General features: G+C 44.1%; 1 protein-coding gene across 1 annotated transcript in view; it reads right to left on the bottom strand.

Moving 5' to 3' along the window:
• Positions 1-752: 752 nt before the first annotated feature.
• The window catches only part of LOC147747432 (uncharacterized), a 342,871-nt gene continuing 320,975 nt past the window's right edge, over positions 753-22,648 (bottom strand). The window contains exons 59-62 of the mRNA XM_086953898.1: positions 16,541-16,801; positions 9,869-10,156; positions 8,060-8,284; positions 753-936 (exon numbers count right to left, since the gene is read on the bottom strand). Coding sequence (XP_086810024.1) covers positions 917-936; positions 8,060-8,284; positions 9,869-10,156; positions 16,541-16,801 — 794 coding nt within the window. The 3' untranslated portion in view covers positions 753-916. The remainder of the gene's footprint in view (positions 937-8,059; positions 8,285-9,868; positions 10,157-16,540; positions 16,802-22,648) is intronic.

Genomic DNA, 22,648 nt, shown 5'->3' on the forward strand with positions numbered 1-22,648 from the left:
AGGTCCTTCTCCTACCTGGCCGCCAAGACCTGGAACTCCCTCCCGACCGACCTGCGCCTGACCCAAGACCACCTCTCCTTCAGGAAGAAGCTGAAGACCTGGCTGTTCGAGCAGTAGCGGCACCCCCCCTCCCCCAAGCGCCTTGAGACCCTACGGGTATGTAGCGCGCTCTATAAGTGTCATTGATTGATTGATTGATTGAATGTGTGCCTTGTATAATAACATTATAATATTAAGGGAAATTCTTTGCACCCCAGAAGGATGTATGGGATCCTATAATTCTGATACATAATAAACACTTAGAAACACCTTAAACTAAAGTACATTTAATATTCACTAGAGTTTTCAAAATAAGTAAGCTTAATAAAAATAATATGTTGATCACATTAAAAACAAAGGGTCTCACGTTGCTAACGCTTCACAAAACACTAAGCAAATATTTTCTTTGAGAAGATTTAATGTTTCAAAAATAGAGAATATATGTCAGTGCTTCATTCAAATAGGAACATTGATTTGAGTTGCAATCTGAGGTCATATATACATCCCATAAGAAGAGGAAGCTGGACGCATTACTTCATACTTATAAGGTGAATTATTATAATATATTATTACTAAAATAAAAAAAGTAAATCCCAAATATATTTGTTTGTCATATACTTTCTGCTATTGCTTTCAGTGCTGAAGGAAATAATCAAATCCTTACGGAAATACCAACATCACATAAATTAAAATGAATGGGGTAACAGAAAATGTCAAGATTTTTTGCCATGCTTTAATTAATACATTTTACAGATTTCAGACATAAAAATACAGTGGAATATAGGCACTAGAGCGCTGGATGAGGCTATTCCCTGCAGCATCTTCTACAGCAGTAAATGGGATGTGACCAGAAGTGGTGCTGGCTTCCCAGTTGTGGTTACTTGGATGATCCTAGTCCTGTGAACCGGATAAAGAAAACATGAGAAAAAAAGAACAACATTAGCATCTTCTGCAATGCAAGTAGCAGAACAATTCCAAACATCTTGCTCCTTTAACAGGCTGAGCAAACTAATGCATTGCACAATCAGATTGGGCGGTAGCGTTGATGATCATTGAAAAACCTCACTGTCTTAGTTTTCAGAGAAGGGTCTACTTTAATGTGTGTCACAATATATCGAAGGACAAAATATCGTTTTGCAAAAATATTGGATCCTTCTATCAACTACCACATCCCTTTGAAAATATGCATTTCTTCAAGGTACGTAGAAGTGGAGTTAGGATTAGCAAATATATGCTTACGTTCACAATAGTGTGGTAGATAATGTACTGGATACAATATTTTGGCAGGACAAAATTTAAAACTCAGATTTGTGGTAGAATCTGTTATCTGAACAGTTTATCCTCCTCCTATAGCATTTGGCAGACCCCCAAGGATATTGCGATTTGTAAACTAATCGAAAATCAGCAGTTTTGTAAAAAGCCCCCGCTTTTACAAAAGTGCCCACAAAATTCCCTTCATTGGCCCAGCATTGACCACTGAGCCAAGTAAAAGGAAGGGGTCAGCTAACAGGCGAGGTGTTTTGTCACCTGCTATATCGCATCCCCCTGCCTGGAGGTTCCTCGAGAACACTGCTGTGCTTGTTGGACTGGGACACCAAGTAGCAGGTAAGTTGTATCCAGGCGTGAAAAGATATGCAGTTTCTCTACTTCTCTTTTCCCGCCCTCAGCGCTTCCATCAAACACAATGAGGCAAGCTAATGCCCAGAGTTGCCAAGTTTGATCCCTGGTTAGAGTAGGCACCGAGGCGAGAATTATCGAATCCGCTGACCCTGGTCCACGACCCTGCCGCGTCGGGAATTGAACCCTGGTCCCGGGCCGTCCTCTGCTTCCGGGTCTGCCGCCTCTAACCAGTGAGCCACACCACTCCACTCCAACTGCTGCGGGCTGCCAATCCTGGCGGGCAGCTAACCTATGCCCTGCATGCTGTGCGTTTGGCTGTAGGGTGTGACCTGGTGCCAGCCACTGCACCCATCTTCCCCCGTCCAACACCCGCGCAAGCAGCCAACCAGCCACAGACCACCATCCCACATTTTCTTTTTTTGATCTTGCAGGAGTCCTATGGGAGTCACAGGGAGTCCCATGGGACCATAAGAGGCCCGCTGGGTCTCACGTGAGTCCTGCGGGTCCACGATGAGGCAAAACCCCCCTTTTCACCCTTTTGGCTCCTGTGGGTCCCTACATGACTTCCCACAAGGGCACAGTGGTCAGGGTATCCTTACCCTGCCCCCTTTAATATGTTTTAAAAAATATTTTAAAGCACCCGCAACTTTCTTCTTTATGTTACAGCCACCAATCGTATTGTTTTGTCCTGTGGGACTCCTGTTGATCCGACAAATCAAAATTAATATTTGGATGTATTTCCCATGAGTGTCAGTGTTGTGGAAATAGATAACTATAAACTTTGAGTCTTCATTTCTGTGAAACGGCTGAATAGAATTATAACAAATTACCCAGTCTCAAAATATCTAGATTACTGCCATATTTGGTGCAATACTGTTATTTTTGATACTTCTGTATCATTGTTTAATTTATTGAATGGGAATATCATTTGGAAAAAAGTTGTTGGGCTCTCTCTCTCTCTCTCTATATATATATATATATATATATCAAACCACACTCCTTTGTAGTAGACAGAAGTAGACCACACACGGGTCCAGCACATAGTTGCCCGTTTAATGAAATCTTCGGCATGACGCGTTTCGTCTACACGACTCTTCAGATGAGATACAAAATCAGACAGAGACACTGAGAATACTGAGAATACAATTTTAAATGCACAACTCACCAGAGGGTCTGAAACTCCCCACTTACGAGGACTACAGGTTCCAGCATGCCGGGATTAGAACCCACCCACCAGAGGGACAACCCACCAAAGGTTTTGAACTGGCAATTGTTGTAGGACCGTAACTGGGAGACAGTGTGCGGCACACCTTTGAAAAAGTTTAGTGATCAACGAAACGCGCCAGGACTGCCGAATCTGTAATTAAATAAATAAGTGTGCGTGAGCCTAGTGAAGTGCGGCATCAATTCTTCAAGCAGAGGAAGAGGTGTTAATGATATTCAAATGGCGTGGTTCAGCCGCGGGAGTTACGCACAGTGAGCGAGAGCGCCTATATTTACCCTGACAAGAACTGAATTTGCTACCTCGCAGAAGCGGATGAGGGAAAGTGGCTGCCACCGGAGACTGGCTCCGGTATGACTCCTGATTCATCCTGCAAAGGGCCTGAAACGGGGCACATCGGCTCAACAACACAGAGACACTGAGAATACAATTTTAAATGCACCACCCACCAGAGGGTCTGAAACTCCCCACTTACGAGGACTACAGGTTCCAGCATGCCGGGATTAGAACCCACCCACCAGAGGGACAACCCACCAAAGGTTTTGAAATTGGCAATTGTTGTAGGACCGTAACTGGGAGACAGTGTGCACACCTTTGAAAAAGTTGAGTGATCAACGAAACGCGTCAGGACTGCCCAATCTGTAATTAAATAAATAAGTGTGCGTGAGCCTAGTGAAGCGCGACCCCAATTCTTCAAGCAGAGGAAGAGGTGTTAATGATATATATGCCTTATTTACTTCCGCCTTGCCGTCGCCAGCTGACACTGACGAAGGCAAGTGCTGAAACGCGTCTGGTTTTGATTGTGTTGCGCTAAATAAACCGTACTTGGTTTAATCTCTGTTGCGAGTGCCGATTTGTTGCTGGTTGCAGACCTGCGGAGCTTTAATATATATATATATATATATATATATATATATATATATATATATATATATATATATATATATATATATATATATATATATTATTGTGTACTGCGTGTGTGTGTATTATATTCAGACACAAATATTATGACTTGCCAATGAAAATATATATGGTCCAAATAAACAATGTTATGTGTTAAGAAATTGATTATTGGTTGCTAACTCACATATGTTTGCCATAGTAGACCTGCGTTTTATGCCATTCCCACTTCAAGATATGGACTCATGCAATGAGATTGTGTTCTGAATAGCTTTAAAAAGCTTTAAATAATTATGTGAATACCACATTCACATTAAAGAACTTATTTGCATATACCATACATGTAGTTGCACAGAGAGTAATATGCTATATATTGAGGGAGGCGAGGATCAACACTACCCACTGTGGGCTTCACCTCTTGTAAGTCATGGTCCATACCCACACTCATCAATGATACTAATCATATTACGCCATGAACATTTGCATACATTAAAGATATATGCATATTTATTTTTCTCTATGTTAGTATAGCAATAAAACATTAATTAAAAAAAAAAATCTCCTTATTTGGCACATATTGGGGGAAGTTGTTGAAAATCCATATGAATGTAAAACAATATTGTGTGTTCAATTATATAGGACAGTCTAAAGATATTTTTGACGCCTCAGGTGAAGGACATTTTGTTTTGTTGCCCAGAACTTTCATAGCCCCCATATAACTACACCCCTATTAAATGAGTTATGTTATGTTATGTTAATTGATTTGTAAAGCGCATCTGTTACCCGAGGGTGTCCTGGCGCTATCTGCTGTCCCTAGGGAGAAGTAGGGTGTACAATCATAGACATAGATCTAGAATAACCAGGTTTTAAGCATTTTTCAGAACGGGAGTATTTCGGTACAGCATCTCAGATGAACGGGGAGCTGGTTCCAAAGTTTTGCTGCCCCAACCATAAATCTCTTACCCCCCCCACAGAGCCTTCTTCACCAGTGGTGCTCTTACCAATATTTGCCCTGATGAACGCAAAGATCTAGATGGTGAGTACCATTGGAAGTGATCTTGGAGATAGAGTGGGCCCTGCTTCTGAAGAGATCTAAGGACAAGGCACAAAGCTTTAAAATGTATCCGTTGTCTTACCGGCGACCAGTGCAGTCTACGAATTTTGCTAGAGAAGGGGGAGAATTTTGGTATGCCAGAAATCAGCCTGGCAGCTGTGTTCTGCAGCAACTGTAACCTCTGCAACAGCCTCTCTTGGATGTTTAAATAGAGGCTGTTGCAGTAATCAAGTCTTGACATGACAAGTGCAGTAACCACCGTCTGCCGACTCTCCTTGGGCAGAAGGGGGAGAATTTTCTTAGTGGTTCTAATAGTAAACATCGTGGAAGATGCCACCGCATTTATTTGTTTTCTCATATCCAATCTCATATCCAATCTATCGTCTAGATAGATTCCCAGGTTCTTCACCTCTGGGGAGGGAACCGGTAGAGGACCCAGGGAGTTTGGCCAGCATTTTGGTGTCCAGATACTGATGTCATTACCAAAGAGGATGACCTCAGTTTTGTCTGAATTTAATTTTAGACAATTGCTGGTCATCCATAGTCTAACTGCTTCCATACAATCATGTAACTTGTGGCTAACTGCTCCTTCTAATCCAGGGAGGAGGGATACCACTATCAGCGTATCATCCCCATAAGATGTAAGCTGGAACCCATAAGATCTTATCAATGGGGCCAGGGACGATTCGTACACATTAAATGAGGTTGGACTTAGAGATGATCCCTGAGGGACCCCACAAGGCAGTTGGAATGGAGTTGAACAGAAATCTCCGAGGGCTACTATCTGCTTCCGCTCAGACAGGAAAGATTTTAGAACCTTCCAGGCAGCGTTTTTTACTCCGCAGGCTGACAAACGGTCCATCAACAATGAGTGATGGACCGTGTCAAACGCTACGGAGAGATCAAGCATGATCATTGCTGCTTTACCCCCCTGATCTAACGTTATCCTTATCTCATCAGTTGATTTAAGGGGAGCCATTTCTGTACTATGACCCTCCCGGAAGCCACATTGCGTACAGTCAAGCACCTCCGCCTCATATAGGTAGCTACTCAGATATTTGTTTATCCATTTTTCTAGCATTTTGGCTGGAAAAGGTAGCCGAGAGATAGGCCTGAAGTTACGAATATCTGTGGGGGTCCAAGTTAGGTTTCTTTAGCAGCGGGATCAAGGAAGCCATCTTCCAGTGTACTGGAAAGCTGCCCTCCTCCAATACCCTGTTAAAAAGGGGCGTCAGCATTGACGTAACTACCTGAGAAGTCATTTTAGCAATTTTGACAGGGCAGGGGTCATAAGGAGACCCAGATTTCACCTTATGCCGAAGCGCAACCGTGTCCGTGTCGCTCAGCAGGGGAAATTGCACTAAAGCGTATTGTGTTTGCGGGGTTAGGATTAGGTCCGTACCTGAATCATAAAACAGATTATTGTTATCATTATTAAAAATTGAAAAATGTCTTCCACTTTATCTAAGAAGTATTTAGCAATTTTATCACAGAGTTCCTGACTCTCTAATACTTTAGGTTTGGCCAATTGACAGACAATTTTAAAAAGTTCCTTTGCTGAGTTTTCTGCTAACTTAATTTGGGCCGCAAAGTATTCTTGCTTAAATGGCACCAGCAGTTGCTTATATGCCCGTAGGCAGTCTTTATATTTAGTTTCTCCTCTGTCTTATAACTCTTCCTCCATTCTCTCTCAGAGTGTTTACATAGACATTTCTGCGCTTTTAAATTAGGAGTATACCAAGGGGCAGAAGGATGAGTCCTTTTACCGTCAAAACGTTTTTTAGGGGCGAGCTTGTTGCAGGCTTTATTGATCCACTCATTAAAACTAGCAATAGCTACATCCACCTCACCAGACAAGGATGGTAGGGAAGACTCCAGTAAATCTGATAGTTATTTAGCTTCAATCTTATTCCATGCACGTGAGTAGGTAATTTTTTTTGCTGTTTTTGCATTATTTTGATTCACCACAGGGGCTATCTCAAATAGAATGGCTGAGTGCTCCGACCATACTGCCGGATATATATTCGTCACAAATAGCTGTGGGTAGTTTGAAAAAATCCCATCCAGCGTATGACCAGCTGTGTGGGTGGCTCCTTTAATTATTTGTGGGAGATCGAGTCCGTTCATGAGATCCAGTAACTCCTTTGTGTCTGGGTCTCCAAGATCTTCCAGATGGAAATTGAAGTCACCCAGAAGGGAGAATGATCTGTCACTTATACCTTCCTCCATCAAATTGCATACTAGGTCAAAGAAGGATTTCCTCGGTCCTGGTGGCCGGTATAGTAAAACTCCGCTGAAACTCTCCTTATATGAGAGGGAGAGAGAGAAGCTCAAGGCTTCGTAACCCCCTTAGTGATTATGAGGATTTATGAGGATCCCTCTCATACTCTGTGTGGAGTTCATTTTCCGACCACCTGTTTCCTTCCTTGTTACATTCCCAAACATGGGTCTTGGTAGGCTAGTATTACAATGTTTGTAATACGTGGGGTTGTCTATCAGTTTTCATATAACGAGAGGCAAGGACACTCTGAGCTTCTGCCCACTCTATTCAGCCCTAGAAGCTCACCTTTTGTATAGACAATAGTAGATAGGGAATCTGGGTTACAAATGGCAGGGGTAGTGGCCCTAGGCGCGGTCGAGGTGCGGACGGGCGCAGACGGGCTTGCCTTCGGCGCGCCGGCGGTGCGCCCGCTGCGCTCGTCCGCTGCGCGTACGTGCCATCCCTGTTTTTAAGTGTCTCCGGGGGAAAAGGCTAGAGCGCTGACCCTGGACCACCTAAAATGGCGTCCGTCCGGGCAGCTGCTGGAGTCTATGCACTCCCCTTAGCGTCTTAATCACACCAAAGAAGCCCCCTCGTGACCCCCAACACCGGGTGAGTAGCAAAATGAAGTAAATTTGGTCAGAGTCCCCCTCCACAACACAAATTAAAATACGGCGATTTTTTAAAAATTTCCGATTTCGGAGTCTGTAAATAGATGTCACATTAAATGAAAAGATCCACAAATTATTAGCTGTGCAATTCTTCTCCTGGCTCACGCCTCAGGAGCTAACCTGACAAGTCACAGGGAAGGGCACCAGGGAGGGAGTGCCTATGTGGCCTAGTCATAGAAACAGTCCTACAATCCTACTCTTCAGTGCAAGCACGGCGCAGTACCCTGACATCGCTTCCACCATGAAGCACATTCTCCCCGCCTGGAAGCGCCATTTGCAAAGCCACTTACCTGGTACGGTAGTTGGAAGACTCTCTCCAGAAGTGTTTAAGGCCGTTATTTCCAAATTTGTTGAAGTGAGGGGCACGTCACAAGAGAGTCCGGTTGTACTACAGAGTGTATCGTTTGAGGCTGCATTTGTTACTCTGTACTCTGTAGCGAAAAGTGATGCCTGCCAAGAAATTTGAAGTGAAGAACCGTCCACATGTGCTGCAATTAATTTTGGCGGGCAGGGTGCTGGAAGAAAAAAAGTTAAACAAGTTGAGTAGATTTGTTTTCTGCCCTATCCCCCAAAATCTTATTCTCCACATAAATAGCAATTCTTCCTAAAAATAAGTCGGATTTCTTAATGCTTCAGGGACTAAAAGGTCAACTGCTTATAAAACAACAATCACTGACTATGTTGATATTGGAACACAATTTTTGACGGAAACTTCACGAACGACTGATTAGTGCCTCTCAAAATGGCTTCCTTGTGCTGGTTAAAGGTCATGACTCGACTTATTGGCCTGGCAACAGTAAGCAGCTAACAGCTTAGAGTGGGTAACACTGATGACACTGTTAAACATCGAGGCACAGAACATTTCAACTTACTCTTGTACCCTCTCAGCCGACAAAGTGAAGGGAACCGTAGGGCGAAGACTATGCTAAAACTGTTGGTCCAAACCACTTGGGGGAGTGACATCTCTCAGAGAGTAAGGGTGTCTTTCTGTCTTGCAAGGGGAACTTAGCCACAAGGCTTTGATGCATTCCAGCATTTTGTTTGGGGATCTCATCTGCGAGGATCAGAAAACTCAATGTTTCTCAGATGAGCCTATCCAAATGGATAGAAGAGATGTAATCGTTTCAGGGCCACACAGTGATTAAAAGCATTGACCTACAGAAGGTAGGAAAGTCGCTGAAAAATAAGAACATGGAGTTCTGGAAACTGAGCTTTCTGTAAAAGCTAGTAACATAATTGACCCACATCCAGAAATGTCATATCGAATGTAGGGCAGGGATCAGGCACCTCTTCAGACACTCAGAAGATTGATCTTTGGAAACAACTACTATTTGGGTATATGAGTTTCACGTTCCTCAGTTTCTTTTTTTGCAGTCTACATTTGTATAGGAAATAAATAAATAAATAATAAAATGGCATGCCATCCATTTGAGCTGCTAGGTCTCAGGGGTACTCTTCCATTTGAGAGGAGGAGCCTCGCCCCACTGAAATGCCCTCAAAGAGAAAAATAAAGTGGTAATGAAGTTAATTCATTAACATTTTATTTTTCTTCACTCCGTCCTGAGCGGAGTGTCAGGACGGTGGCAGGGGCAGCTGCTGAATGACAGCAGCAGGGAGAGCAGGGCACTTTCAGATTAAAGTGTGCATGTCTTTTTGCCTGGCCGTCTTGCATCGGCCAGCCACACATGCATACTTTAAACCTCTCTAAGCCAGCTGTCTTACGACAGCAAGGCTAGAGAAAGCCAAAGCCTCCAGAGAGCTGTGGAGCGCCGAGTGAGGCCGTTCCCACCTATCCTAGCACTGCTTTCATGCTAATGAGAGTAGTGCTAGGATTGGTGAATGGAGTTTGAAGCTTACTTGATTGCCTGCCTGGAGGAGAGAAGACCATCAAGGAGGAGGTGGACATCTTGTAGCGTTCGCAGGTAAGTTGTTTTAATTTTCGTTTTTAATTGTCCCACCTGCCCTACCTCCATTGGGACATGCCAGCCGCCACTGCTAGGTCTACAGTCACTTGAATATGGAAGCCTCCATAGGCTGAACTACGGACAGGCTGCAGTGCCCTTATTCTTTCCTCAATGGGAATGAAATATATGTTGTACCTGTGAAGCCACTGATGGGGATGGATGGGTCACTGCTTCCAGCTGAGTTTCTAGCAGTGACCGTAACATTATAGGCAGAGCTGCAGGGCGTAGCAATGTAAAAGTCAGGGTATGTAGTCCAGTAGGAATCCAATATGAATAGGGCATCTGGGTTGTCTTGGATGGATCCTTTAACTGTGGCCATGTAGTCCACGGCGCAGTGACTTTCACCCCAGGACACTTGAACTTCTTGAGGCTTTATGGCAGGGTGGTAGATGGAAGTCTCCACTAGCTCGGGTGGGCACGGCACTGAAGAAGGAAAAAGACAGATTTCAGTTATACCAGGCACCCACTCAATGAAACTGAAGAGCTGAAAAATTCATAAGCATGCTTCTGTAAGCAGAGGATTTTGTAGATTGACCTGAGAAACAAAAAAATATTAATAACAGCATTTACACACTAACAACCAATCAAAATGAATGGCGTATAACGACACAAGTGCAAACAAGCGAAAACGCAGACAGCAATAAGGATAGGTCAAGCTAATTTAATTGTATGATTTGTAAAGAGCAAACAAGTGGATCATGCAGAAAATTAAAGGTTAACGTTACCTCTCTTATTATTTTGCTGATCAGTGGACGTTAGGCTTGTACGTTTATCGATTTTTTATTTTTACTGTTCAACCAGGGGGTTAGAGGCTCATTTTCCATGTGTGTTTTAGGGTCTGTGGCACTGGTGGCCCCTACATTTGCAGTCTTACCTTTGAGGTTCCTAGTACATCAACAGTGTTACTGTTGCTGTAGCTACATCCTTAGATGGACCATTGGAGAGGAGCCTAGAGTGAAGTTGGTTGGAGCCTGATGGGCCTGGAGTAACAGCAACAGTTGAAAGTTATTGTTGCGGTTGAGGCTGTGCTGGTGAGTTGGTGCCAGTGTTCTACATAAGTAAGGTAAAGGATCACGGGTCACTATAACCCTAGTCACACCCCAACAGCATGATCTACTGAACACCCACATGATACTATTAGAATAGACCCCTGAATGCTTACGGAGTACCTTATGTAAGTTAGCATTCACTGCACCATTTTCTTTTCAGGCACCATTTACGGCTGTTCGAAACTGATCTCGTCTATTTCTGAGAAATGCCCCCTTCCAAGTTTTGTTTCTGAAATGTTAGGTTCTGTTTTAGTAATGAGTAAACTATTCATATCAGCGCATAGCTCACTCAGTAGTTAAAGATCCTCTCCCACTTGTCTGGTGGCGGGCCCAGGGCGAAACAACCTTGGACTGTGCTAGTTTGTGCAGGATTCAAAAGCTGAAGCCTTTTTTTTGGTATTTCACTGTTTAGTTGCATCCGCCTGGAAAATTCAACTGTGGGCGTGTCTTTTCCCAGGTATGAAGTGTACATAATGTATCTCTATGCTTGTTGGTTTCAGTTCCCTCTGTAGCACTCCTAGCGACTGTACAGATGGGGCTCCACTCTGAGTGTATATGAATAAACAATTATTGATTTGTATTCTCTACTGTCTCACCAACACTTCAAGAAGACGTATAGTGCTCACTGTCACTATGAGTTTCACCTTTGTTTGGACATGTGTCCTCGATCACCTTCCAGAAAGTACACCTGCAGTTTTTGCGGGAAGGCTAGATTGCTTCTGTTCACTTTAATAGAAGAATTCCTTAGTGATTGGTCTGTTTGAAAGTTTCTGAATGTGATCACTATGCAAGTGGCATGGTTGCTTAGGTGTGCGATGAATAATTAGGATATTTGACAATTTCTTTTACCTCTGTTTAGAGTCCTGGAGCTCAGTTCTGGATAGGGACTGATGTGGGGCCAAAATATTTTTTTCAAATTTACACCCAGCCACATAACCATAACAGATAGCATTTTGAAAAGATGCGTTTTATGACTGTCAATCTTTCGGTCAACAGATAATGCAAGTACACATTGCCTTTGTTTCATTTGTTATGTTTCCCTTTAATTCTGCTCTGCCCAGACATTTGTCCTAATTACCCCCAGCCACTGACATTGGGTAAAGTAATTTCAATCTCCAGCACTGATCTTAGAATTAAAGGAACGGAGCATCCCATAGTTTAAATTGTGCAGAGATGGAGAAGGGTTCTCCTGCAGTTTTATAGGTAACTGTTTTTTCATCATTTCCCATCAATTCTACATGACATACTCATGCAGGAGCGGTTGCTACACATGGGTGTGTGGGCAGTGCCCCACCCAGAGAAGGAGTTTAGCACCCTGCTTTGCATCATTGCCCACTAGTCATTCAGACCAGTGTACAAGGGCGCTTAAAATAAAACACACATAGATCCTCATTATGAGTAGGCTCCTAATTCCAACAGCACTTGCAGTTGCCCCATCGGTAACACTGGATTTTTGAGATCTGCATTAGCACCATTGATCTGTTGTGTTTCACCTAAAGATTTTAAAATCCAAAAGTTGGATGTAGCTGGAATCCGTGGTTGGAACTCTGCGGCAAAATTAATTACCGATCCCCTGATGATTCCTCATTTTTTAGGGTTCCACCTTTAATCTATGTTGAATCCGGCCCCAAAGTGCCTGCTTACCCTGGTATTTGTAACTTGAAGGGAGGCAGACTTATCAGGGCTAAATCAATGCCACTCATAATGACAGACACTGTGCTTATGAAAGTTGAGCACCCTCATTGCCACTACTGCGGCTAAATTCAACAGATTTCACGAGACTCAGGTTAAAAATAAATAGTCACAAAGCAATGTACAAAGTTCCCCAGGTGGGGTGGTGGAAAGCCAGAGTGTGCCGAGTGGAGCGTGAAAAGAGAGGGAAAGAAAAGCCAAAGAAGGGGAATTTCCCTTGTTGGAACTAAAACCCTCACACACCTAGCAAGCTAGATGTCATGCTTCATCATATGGGTTCTGCTCCTCGTCAGACTGGCGCTGCAATGTCTGACGGGCACCCGTAAAGCGGCTCTTTATCGGAGATCTTTTGTTCCAGCCATGTGGTGCATGCGGGTGTGAGGGAAGGAAAAGGGTGTAGTCATGAGAAAGTAGTGAATTAAAAAAGGTGGGTCAGTCCACAATAAATTTTATTGGCGTGGCTGACGCCCTTGGTTAAAATGGTGGGAGGGGAGATATGTGCTTAGGGTAGTTTAAAGCAAGATACCTACAACCCCCTGATCAGGTCAACATGTTTCTTGCCCGGATGGCAATTCGTCAGGACCTATGTGAGACGTACTACACAGTGAAAAATGGATGTTCATATAACCTTATGCCTTGAGGTCGTAAAAGGGCAGGCAAAGAAGTCCTGCTGAGTGGGTGAGTGGGTGACGCTAAGGGAGATCCTAAGGTGCCCCGCAGTCTGCTCCAGTGGGACCTGCACATATAGGTCAGGAACCCGGATAGCGTGCGGTCAGTGCCGCTAACACCTACCCCCACTGTCTGGTCAGGACTGACCATCTAACTTCCCTGTTTTTTAACTTTAGGTGCCCCTTCTCACATCACGTCCTGATGAAGACCCCACTGTAAGGTGCAAATAACCTACACACAACAGGGGTCAAAACGTCGACTGTCATACCTACGCCCTACTCAGCTTGCAACAATGTATTATTACTGCGTTACAAAATAAATGGGATAGGATGGAATGTGATTGAACCTATGTATCGGGTGACTAATTACAGCGCCCATGTGATTTAAACTTACGGACTGTTGTTATATCACATGCAACTTCTACGACTGCCCACTCACTACTTTAACCCTCACAAAACCTTCTCTCCCACGACCCTTCTTTCTTCCTTCCTTATGGGCACTAATGTAAATGTTGATTATGCATTGTACATGAAATGTATGACTAAGAGGATGTGAATAAACAACATTCCTCTTAAATTCAGGGTACGAGTAATATGTATCTAAAGTCTGTAAACTCTTCTGTGCATATACATTCTATTTAGTCTGGGACCCCTATCTCTGGTTGAGTCTCAAAGGCACAGCCACCAAGAGGAGGAGAAGGCAAGGACCTGGGTGGGTCGGGTGATGGGCAGCAGAACAGTTGTCCAGGAGAAGGCAACACAAATGGACCAGCAGCTGGCTGATTTTTTGAGGTAACGTTTTCAGTGGTAAGGCTGGTGTGTGTTGTGTGATGTATGCATATGTGCATCTATGTGTATGTGTGTATGAGAGTCTGTGTGCTTGTGCTACTGTTTTTGTGTGGGTATGAGTGAGTATGTCTGTGTGCATGCATGTCTGCCAGTGTGAATTTAAGTAACAACGTGTGTCTGTCAGGGACCTGTCATCATGGTGTTCCTCTGGAATTATATGGACACTCCTAACATACTTGGGAATGTGACAAGCATATTGTGGCTACACGTTGCATAGTTGTAGCCATTGTATCTTGTTGCCGTAGTCAATCTTTTGCTGGCCCTGGTATATTGTGTCCTTCATTGGTATAATGGGCGCTGTGCAATCCTTATTATGAGCACTGCAGGTGTATTGGTAGGTCTGGGATTTCAGTGGGTACCCCTTGAAATGATTGTAGCCTTGGTGTAGTCTCTCTCGCTCCTCACTTTGATACTGTGGTGTCTTTGGTATATTATGGCCACTGTGATATGGTAACCGTTGCTTTGGAAAATGATGTCTCTGACTGGCATGTTGCCACATTGGGCATAAAAGTGGCTGGGCACATTGTGCCATTCCCTTGTCATTATGGTGGTACCTGCGTAATATGTCTCCATCTGCATAATGTTGGTAACCCCTGCCGTAATGTTGTAATTAAAGTGGTCCTAATGTATTGTCAAACACTTGGCACAATTGTGGCTTTGCTATCAGGCATTATCATCATAATGCCTGATACAAATGGCGGTGTCCTCTGCTTCATGGCTTTGGATTTGTAGTATGTGGGCATGTGAGGCAGAATGTGTCAGTGTGATAGTAGTGGGCCTGAAGAACATGATAAGCTGATATTCGGAGACGACACTCATATTTGCTGAAAAGAAAAGCTGGGATTGGGGGACATGTCATTATTTTAAGGTAATAATGAACTGTTTCTTCTGGGAACTGACTTTATTTAAACGACCTGAAATGCAGGTATTTGACTGCAAACTGTAGGGCTGATTCACAAACTTCATGTTGTAGTATATGTATTAGTATTACGGTAATATTACTAATGTATTATAAAATGCACATACCTATGTGTGGATAGCTCTGCCCTGACCGTGGTGATCTCCACACATGTAAGCGTACACTTTAGTAGTAAATCGTGATGGGACAGAGGAGAGTGGCTGGGTAATGAGGAGTATTTATGACTAAGGGGGAGGATTTATGGAGAGTTAGGGAGGTATTTAAGGAGGGACACACACACACACTGACAAAAGAGTACGCTATTCACAATCTGCCCTTCTGTAGTTACTACAGCCAAAAAATAACCAACACTTTAGAAAATGTACCCCAGCTCAGACCAGAAGTAAGTCCAGCACCACACATGGCCAAGCACTTGCACTCCAACACCCTTCTCTAGAAAAATAATGGATGTAGGGACTTAAAAAAAAACCCTTAGAAGCTAATGTTGATTTCAATTATTTAACCCCTTGCATGCTGATGACGGCCCCCATCCGTCATGCACTACGGCGCTCGTGTGCTGATGACGGCTGGGAGCCGTCATAAACCGGCCCACTCGCGATTTTGCCGCACAGGCGCAGAATCGCGGCCGCATGCAAGGGGTTAAACTAATTGAAAATATAAATAAATGTAATTTAATGTAACTAATGTTTTATTAAAAATAATTACACTACTTTTAAATATTTATATACTATAGAATTATATGCATAATATTAAATAATTTTGAATGCATAATAAAAAATATATTATTTTTACTTTAGCGGATTTCTAAAATTGAAGCCTTTAATTTGGCAAATAAATGGTGTAAGGGAACGGAAAGGTAATGTGGTTCAAATACATCCAAACATTCATTTGCCAAGTAAAAGCAGGATTGTTTCTACAATGTTTGGATGTATTTGAGCCACATTACCTTTCTGTTCCCTTACACCATCACGCAACACTCCCTCAACACTCGCCCCTTCCCTCTTTCCTGAGCACCAAATTTTACCACCGTAGATTTATTCCATGTTTATTTGTTTGATTAATTCAACGTTTTGTGTGATGCAAATGAAATGACACTAACTCAACTATTTCTCGTAGTGGCGTTTGAATCATTTCATGTGTTTGAATTTGGTACTACATATTTTGTTTGAAATCATTTTTCCACTGTGACTTTTCTCATGTACCATTGTTGTACCCGGGTCCAGTGGTCTTACGGGTTACCCCATTTACATAAGTTTTTGAAAAATTAAAGCATGCAGAAAGAATAAGTGAAGGAAGATGCTACGTACATCTGAAGATTATTGGAGGCATTGCTGTATTGCAAACCAAATTATCTACCTATGACTTTTGAATCAAGTTTGGGGAGTTGTGATGAGAAATGCACCGTTAGTTCACGTTTCCAGAGATTTCTCTGGACCGTGACCTGTTCCAAGAGGCCAGGCTGACTTGACACACCAGGAAAGTACTGACAACGTTCATGACTCAGACCTGTGGATTTTGGCTTGCTTATTTGGAAAATAGGCCTGACTGCTTCTAAAATTTACCAGCCACCACCTATGCAATACCACAACACAAATGAAATGAAAGTAGTGAAAGAGGGTGAGAGGCGTACCTAATCCAGAAAGCTGAGGAACTGAGGACGAGCTGTTGCAGATTCCGTTCGAGGCAAGAACAGAAAAGATATAGTTGGCACCGCAGATCAGATCACTGACGGGGCAGTCGCGTCCTTCAGTGTCGCAAGACGCGGCGTAGCTGTGGTCTCCAGTCACGGAGGCCAGGTAGGTCTGGGCACCTCTGCTCAGATCCCATGTAAAGACTGCACTATTGTTCCTGCAGTCCATTTGCACCTGACTGTTTTCCGGCACGCATGGCACTAAAGGGAAGAGAACATTGAAATGTATTTTTAAAATAGACCAGATACTCAGAATAAAGAACAAAAAAGCAGGGTGAGCAGGGAAGAAGAAGTATCAGAAATACGGCAAACAGTGTTTGTTGGAGTTTCCTAGATTTCATTTACAGTGCATATACCAAACATAGTTGAACAATAATGGATTACATAATGGGTCACAATTAGATAATAATACCAGTTGTTGCTTTCTTCTTTTTAGGAAGTTCACAACTTTTGCCATGATTAATGCAGATCACCCAGATCATTTCACACTAGGTTTTGTTTAAGAGCTGTTGCGGCAATGTCTTCTGAGGTTGTATGACTGAGTGCACCCTCTTCTTGAACCTTTCCCTTGATTTATCTACCCATCCAAGAAGTTAATTTGATAACTGAGACAATGTCATTATGAATGGACTGTTAATAGATAGCAGCCTTACCGGGATTATAAAATGTGTGGTAAATGTGCAGGAATACTGCGACTCGCAAGTTTTAATCCAAGTGCTTCGCCCATTCAAAGCAGTCAGAATATCCAGGTGATAATCTGGCTACAAATGGGGAATAACAGGTAGAAATGGTGGCTGGGGAAAACTTTCTGTATGGTATTCCCCCTTCCAGCTACATACTCTGTAATTTTTCTGTAGTATTGTATGGTTATGGTAATACAACAACAGGTTCTACCATGCTTTTGTACCAAGCCACACAATGAGAGCCTAATTCTTAATATTTAAATCTTTAAATCAAGAACATAAAGAGCTCAGAACCCATGCAACAGATCCAATCTCTGCAACACGGAGGATATTTTAAAAGCTATCTCCCATTTTCCCCTGGCTTTTATAGGGTGGAATCCATTGATTTTTATGGCTGGATTTAGGGTAAGGCAAGCATAGGCATCAAGCAACGGCAACAGCTGCAAAGTGACACTAGGCGGCCTCCGGGCCGGCTTTAGCGCTGGTGGCGCCCGGTGCGACAATTATTTTTGGCACCTTCCCACCAATTGATCGTCTCCTCGGATTCTCTCACTACCACCGGGAAAAAGTGCCTCTCATTTCTTCAATAATAAGTTATTGATAAACACAGTGCCCCCCCCCTTGAGGTCAGCGCCACCTCCACAGGTCAGCACCAAGGCCGGCCGCACCAGTCGCTCTACCCTAAAGCCGCCCCTCCCGGTCCCCACTAGGAAAATATTTTCCTCATTACAAGTAAGGGTTAGAAAAATGTCACTTCTACTAGGCCAGCCATAGACTTTAATTCCATCTTAATGTCATTTTAGAACAGAAAACTAGAGGAGTGCCATGAAGTGTGCAACATTACTAAGGTAATCCAGGCTCCGACATAGAGGGGGAGATTTACTAAGATTTTGTGCCGTGTTTGCGTCACAAAAGTGATGCAAAATGGCGCAAAATCTTTTTTTCCTAACTAACTTTCCAGCGCTAAACTTGTTTAGCGCTGGAATAACATAAAAGTAATGTGACACAGCGCATATCACTGCTTCGCATTACTTTGCTCCATGGGGGCGTGCCAAGGGTGGTGCATGGGCATTCCCATAAACCACCCAAGGTTTCTCACGCTAAACCCAATTTTCTAAAAATAGTAGATTGGGTTTAGCGTGAGAAAACTGCGCCCTTTTCAACTCGGCGCAAGGAAGGAGAAATGCTTTAATTTCACCTTCCTTTTCCAACTTTGCATGCGTGCTGCACTGTGCAGCTCACATACTTAGTGTGAGGTTCTGTAACAATTGTAAGTGGTGTTTTCGACTCGCACGAATATGGTCGAGTCTGGTATCTATGAACCGCAAATGACGAGTTTAGTGGGCGTACGCATTTTCGCTGTACTAGCTTGAACCGTTCGTTTGTTTCGTGGGTTTTTTCATCTGAACCCACAGGTTCCATTTTAGATATGGCATCCATTTTGTTTCTTGCCCTCAAGTAGCCAGCGAACGGACGCTGTCCGCTTCGCGACCCTGGGATTCCCAAGCTATTGCGGAAGACACGTGTTCCTTTGAGGGTGTCTTTATGATGAGAGGGATGATACTGTAAGGCAGATGGCCCCGCTTGAGGCTCATCTTGCCGTGCCAGTCTATTGTCTTAGTTGTGCATTTCATTAGGCATGTCCTTTTGATCCCTGCAATCGTGTTTCCTGACACCACCCCTTTTACACTTTCTCCGATTTGTTCGCTATCCTTCGTCTTCCTCTGCACCTGCACCTGTTTCTGACTCTTCCCTGATTCGTTTTCAGCCGAACGGAATGCACTAATGGTGGGAAGATGTACTTTTACAGTTGGGAACTGCCAAATGCTACTGTAATTATGTTCCGGGCCCTGAATACATGAAAGCGACCCCCTATGATATTTACTGTGGGAACCGGGTTGTAACCTTTTGCCTGTCATGTTATCCTATGATAGAAAACCGTATAAAAGGAGCGATCCACAGATACAATTTGAAGCAGTCTCCTGGAACCTACACGTGTTGTACTTCTTGTGACTTCTGTGTTCCCTGCAGTAATAAACCTCGAATCTTTGACGCCGAAGGAAGTGTCCCGTGTCTCTGTCATTTGTACGCCGGAACAGGTAACCCACGAAGGTTTCAGGTGTTATCCCTGGCACCGCTGGGTCTTAGAATAACCCGTTCCTTCAGTTGGCGCCCAACGCGGGGCCGCATCAGTGGTACCGGTCCAAAGCCCGACGATCGTGAGGAACTTCGTGTGAAATCTCAGAGGGAAGGTGCACCCCGCTTCATCGATCCTGTTGTCGAAACAAGTGGCCCGACGACTTTTCCCACGAAGATCCCCGCCTCCTGGCGGCTGCGACGGACTGCTGCCCTGACTGTAGACCTGTTTTGGCGCCTGGCGTAGACCTTGGTACAGCGAGACGATTGACGGGCCTTCCTGGTGACGCCATTGATCTTTGAGTTAAGTATTTGTGGGTAGCTCCCAGAGTCCTTTGTTGTTGTGGGTGCTTAGTTGTTGCATGGTTCCATTGCATTTGTGGTTCTTGGTATTTTGTTCTTTGTCGTGCTATTTGACGTCTGCAGTTGCCAAAAACCGAGGTTTTTTGCCCTTTTGCAGGGATTTCGTATTCCTATAACCCTTGACGTTTGTGAAACTCGGTTAGTGTGCACGATGCCTGGCCGTAGTACTTTGTTCAGTTGCTTTAGAGGTTGTGGTACGGATTCCCGGCTGGAGGACTCGTGTCCGATACCTCCGGTTGGAACTCCAACTTACGAATTATACAGTCGACATGGTTTGGGTCCGATTACGTTCAATGAGTGTTGGGTTCGTTACACCAAAAAAGATGGTGTCCTTAGTTGGCCACCTCATGGTAGTTTTGAGGCCCCGATTTTAGATAATCTTGAAGCGAAATTGTTCCAAAGAAAAGCAAGGCCGGCTATGTTTGATTCCTTTGGGTTGTGGCGTAAAGAAGCCAAGCAGAAAGAAATCAAGCAGCTTAAACGTACTAAAAGAGAAGGTATTGTTACCACGATGAGAAATGCAGAGCAATTTCAGCGAGATAAGGAGGAGAAGGAAAAGGAAGTTTTTGATAGATTGCAGCGTATGACAGTGGATAAGTGTTACCCCACTTTACCGACGGGTACGGATAAGAAGGGAGAGGAAGCTGTAGAGGACCCTTTGTTGTCTTATCTACTGAAGTCGCCACCTCCGTATGCACAGGATACCGCAGTCCCTGTGGTCCCTCCTGTACCTGCTCCTGTTCCTGTACCCGTTCCTGTTCCTCCACCTGTTCCTGTTCCTACTGCTCCTCCGTCTATACCTTCTCATACTCCTGTTCCCGCTACTTCTACTGTTGTGGTTACCCCTGCTGTCCCTTCTGTTTCTGACACTTCTCTTGTTACCCCGTTGCTTTACTCTTCTATCCCATCTGCTCGACGTCGTGTCCCTTCTGTTGCTGCTAACTTCTTCACTTCTCTCGGACCGATTCTTGGGTCCGCTGGTTCTGATGCTCCCCAAAGAGGAAGTCAGCTTCCTGGTGGTAGGGAACGTGATATGCTATATAATATGGCGATGAATTGGATTCGATATCCCCTTAGGAATCCTCCACGTGTGGTGGTTGATACGTTTTCTCAATTCAATGAGCCGACACAAAGGTTCGTGTTTGAAGAAATGTGCAAGCTTTTACGTGATCAGATATCAGTTGAAGCGGCTGATGATGCGTTGGCTGCTCTAACTGACCTTCAGCTTCAGTTTGCAAGCGGAATAATGGTGGGTAGCAATGTTCGACGTGCGGTCGAGCAGTTGCTATCTTTTCGTCCTGCTATAATGCCTCGAGCATTGTTTAAAGACGAAACTGAGGAACTGACAGCAGCGCCTGGTCAGTTTCCCATGCGCGAAGTCCCACCAGTGTGGATGCCAGGTAACCCTGGTGCTGCTCCGCCGATCCTGCCACACTTCCAGAGGGTATGGATACACCTTCCATGGAAACGATCGGAAGTTTTGCAGGCTAAGCAAACTTTGCCAGACCCTCCCAAAAATCCTGCAGGGTACTAAAAAGAATTGTCGCAGCTAGTGGATGCTACGATAATGAATCTTGCCGACATCGATATGTTGTTCGGAAATGTCGTACCGCAACCGGTATGGGTGAAAATTCGTCAGGAAAACCATTTAGCCAAGTTAGGCGGTGACTGGCCTGCTCTTGTGGCGGCTGATGCCCGACAAGTTGGTGGGGCTAAGCCTGAGCAGCTCATTACTGATCTTCCCCAGAGGATAATTACCCTTATGAAAACACTTATGCCAGCTATGAAAGTTAACTGGGACAAACTGTCCGCTTGTAAGCAAAAGAAGGACGAGAGTGTCTCCGATTTCTTCACAAGGTTTGAGGAGGCATTCATTGATCACAGTGGTCAAGATATGGGTACTGAGGGAGGTCAGAGGTTGTTCGTGGACAAATTTGTGTTGAATTTGTTGCCGGACCTAAGCAACAAATTAAAGAATTCAGAGAGTGCGTGGGCTGTCTCCACCTCTGCTCAGATATTGGCTACGGCCCAATATTATGAGAATAGAGAGAAAGAGGAAAGTGATCTTGCGGACAAAAAGACGAAAGAGCTCAAAACGAAAGTATTGTTGCAACAAGCGTATCCTCCGCGTTCGAATCAGAATGATTCGCAGCAGCGAAATCGGTCGCAGTCTCAGTCCAATAGATCACAAACCAGGAATGACTCCTCTTCGCAGAGATCTATGCTGGGGTACAATCAGTGTGCCTATTGTAGGGGTGAGGGTCATTTGAAATTCGATTGTCCGGTTTTGCGTGATCGGAATTGTGGTAATTCATCTAGAGGAGGCCGTAGTGGTCCTCAACAGGCCTCACGAGGTAGAGGTCGTGGTGTGCAAAATGATCGTTCTAATAATTCTTCTGATTCTAATAATTGTTTTGATCAGCGTGGATCATCGCAAGGCAGATCCGCACAGTACAATGTGGATGATTATTACGTTGATCAGGGTACTGACGACGGTAGTTACTAGGACAGCCATAGACAAGGAGAGGGAGTAGTATCAGTTCCGGTTGATCAGAGAGGGCCTTACGTCGCAGTTGCCACTTCGGGCGTAGTTGAGCCTTTTCTGTTGGACACTGGTGCAGCGAAAAGTTCTATCATGCATTCGAAACTCCCTGGCGCACCTTTGTCTGGCTTAACAAATGTTTCCGTTGGATTCTCTGGCGCCCCTGTTAGCAATCCGGTTTCTCGTCCTTTGCCCCTTACAACTGGGCAACGCGAGCTGCAAGCTCCTTTGATTTTGACTACTGGTTGTGGTGAAAATCTTTTGGTCTTGGATTTGCTGAAACGACTGTATGCGACTTTGTATTGTTCTCCTGCGAGAGTGAAG

This window comes from Lissotriton vulgaris, chromosome 1_1 (assembly GCF_964263255.1).
Source record: "Lissotriton vulgaris chromosome 1_1, aLisVul1.2, whole genome shotgun sequence".
NCBI classification, from domain to species: Eukaryota; Metazoa; Chordata; class Amphibia; order Caudata; family Salamandridae; genus Lissotriton; species Lissotriton vulgaris.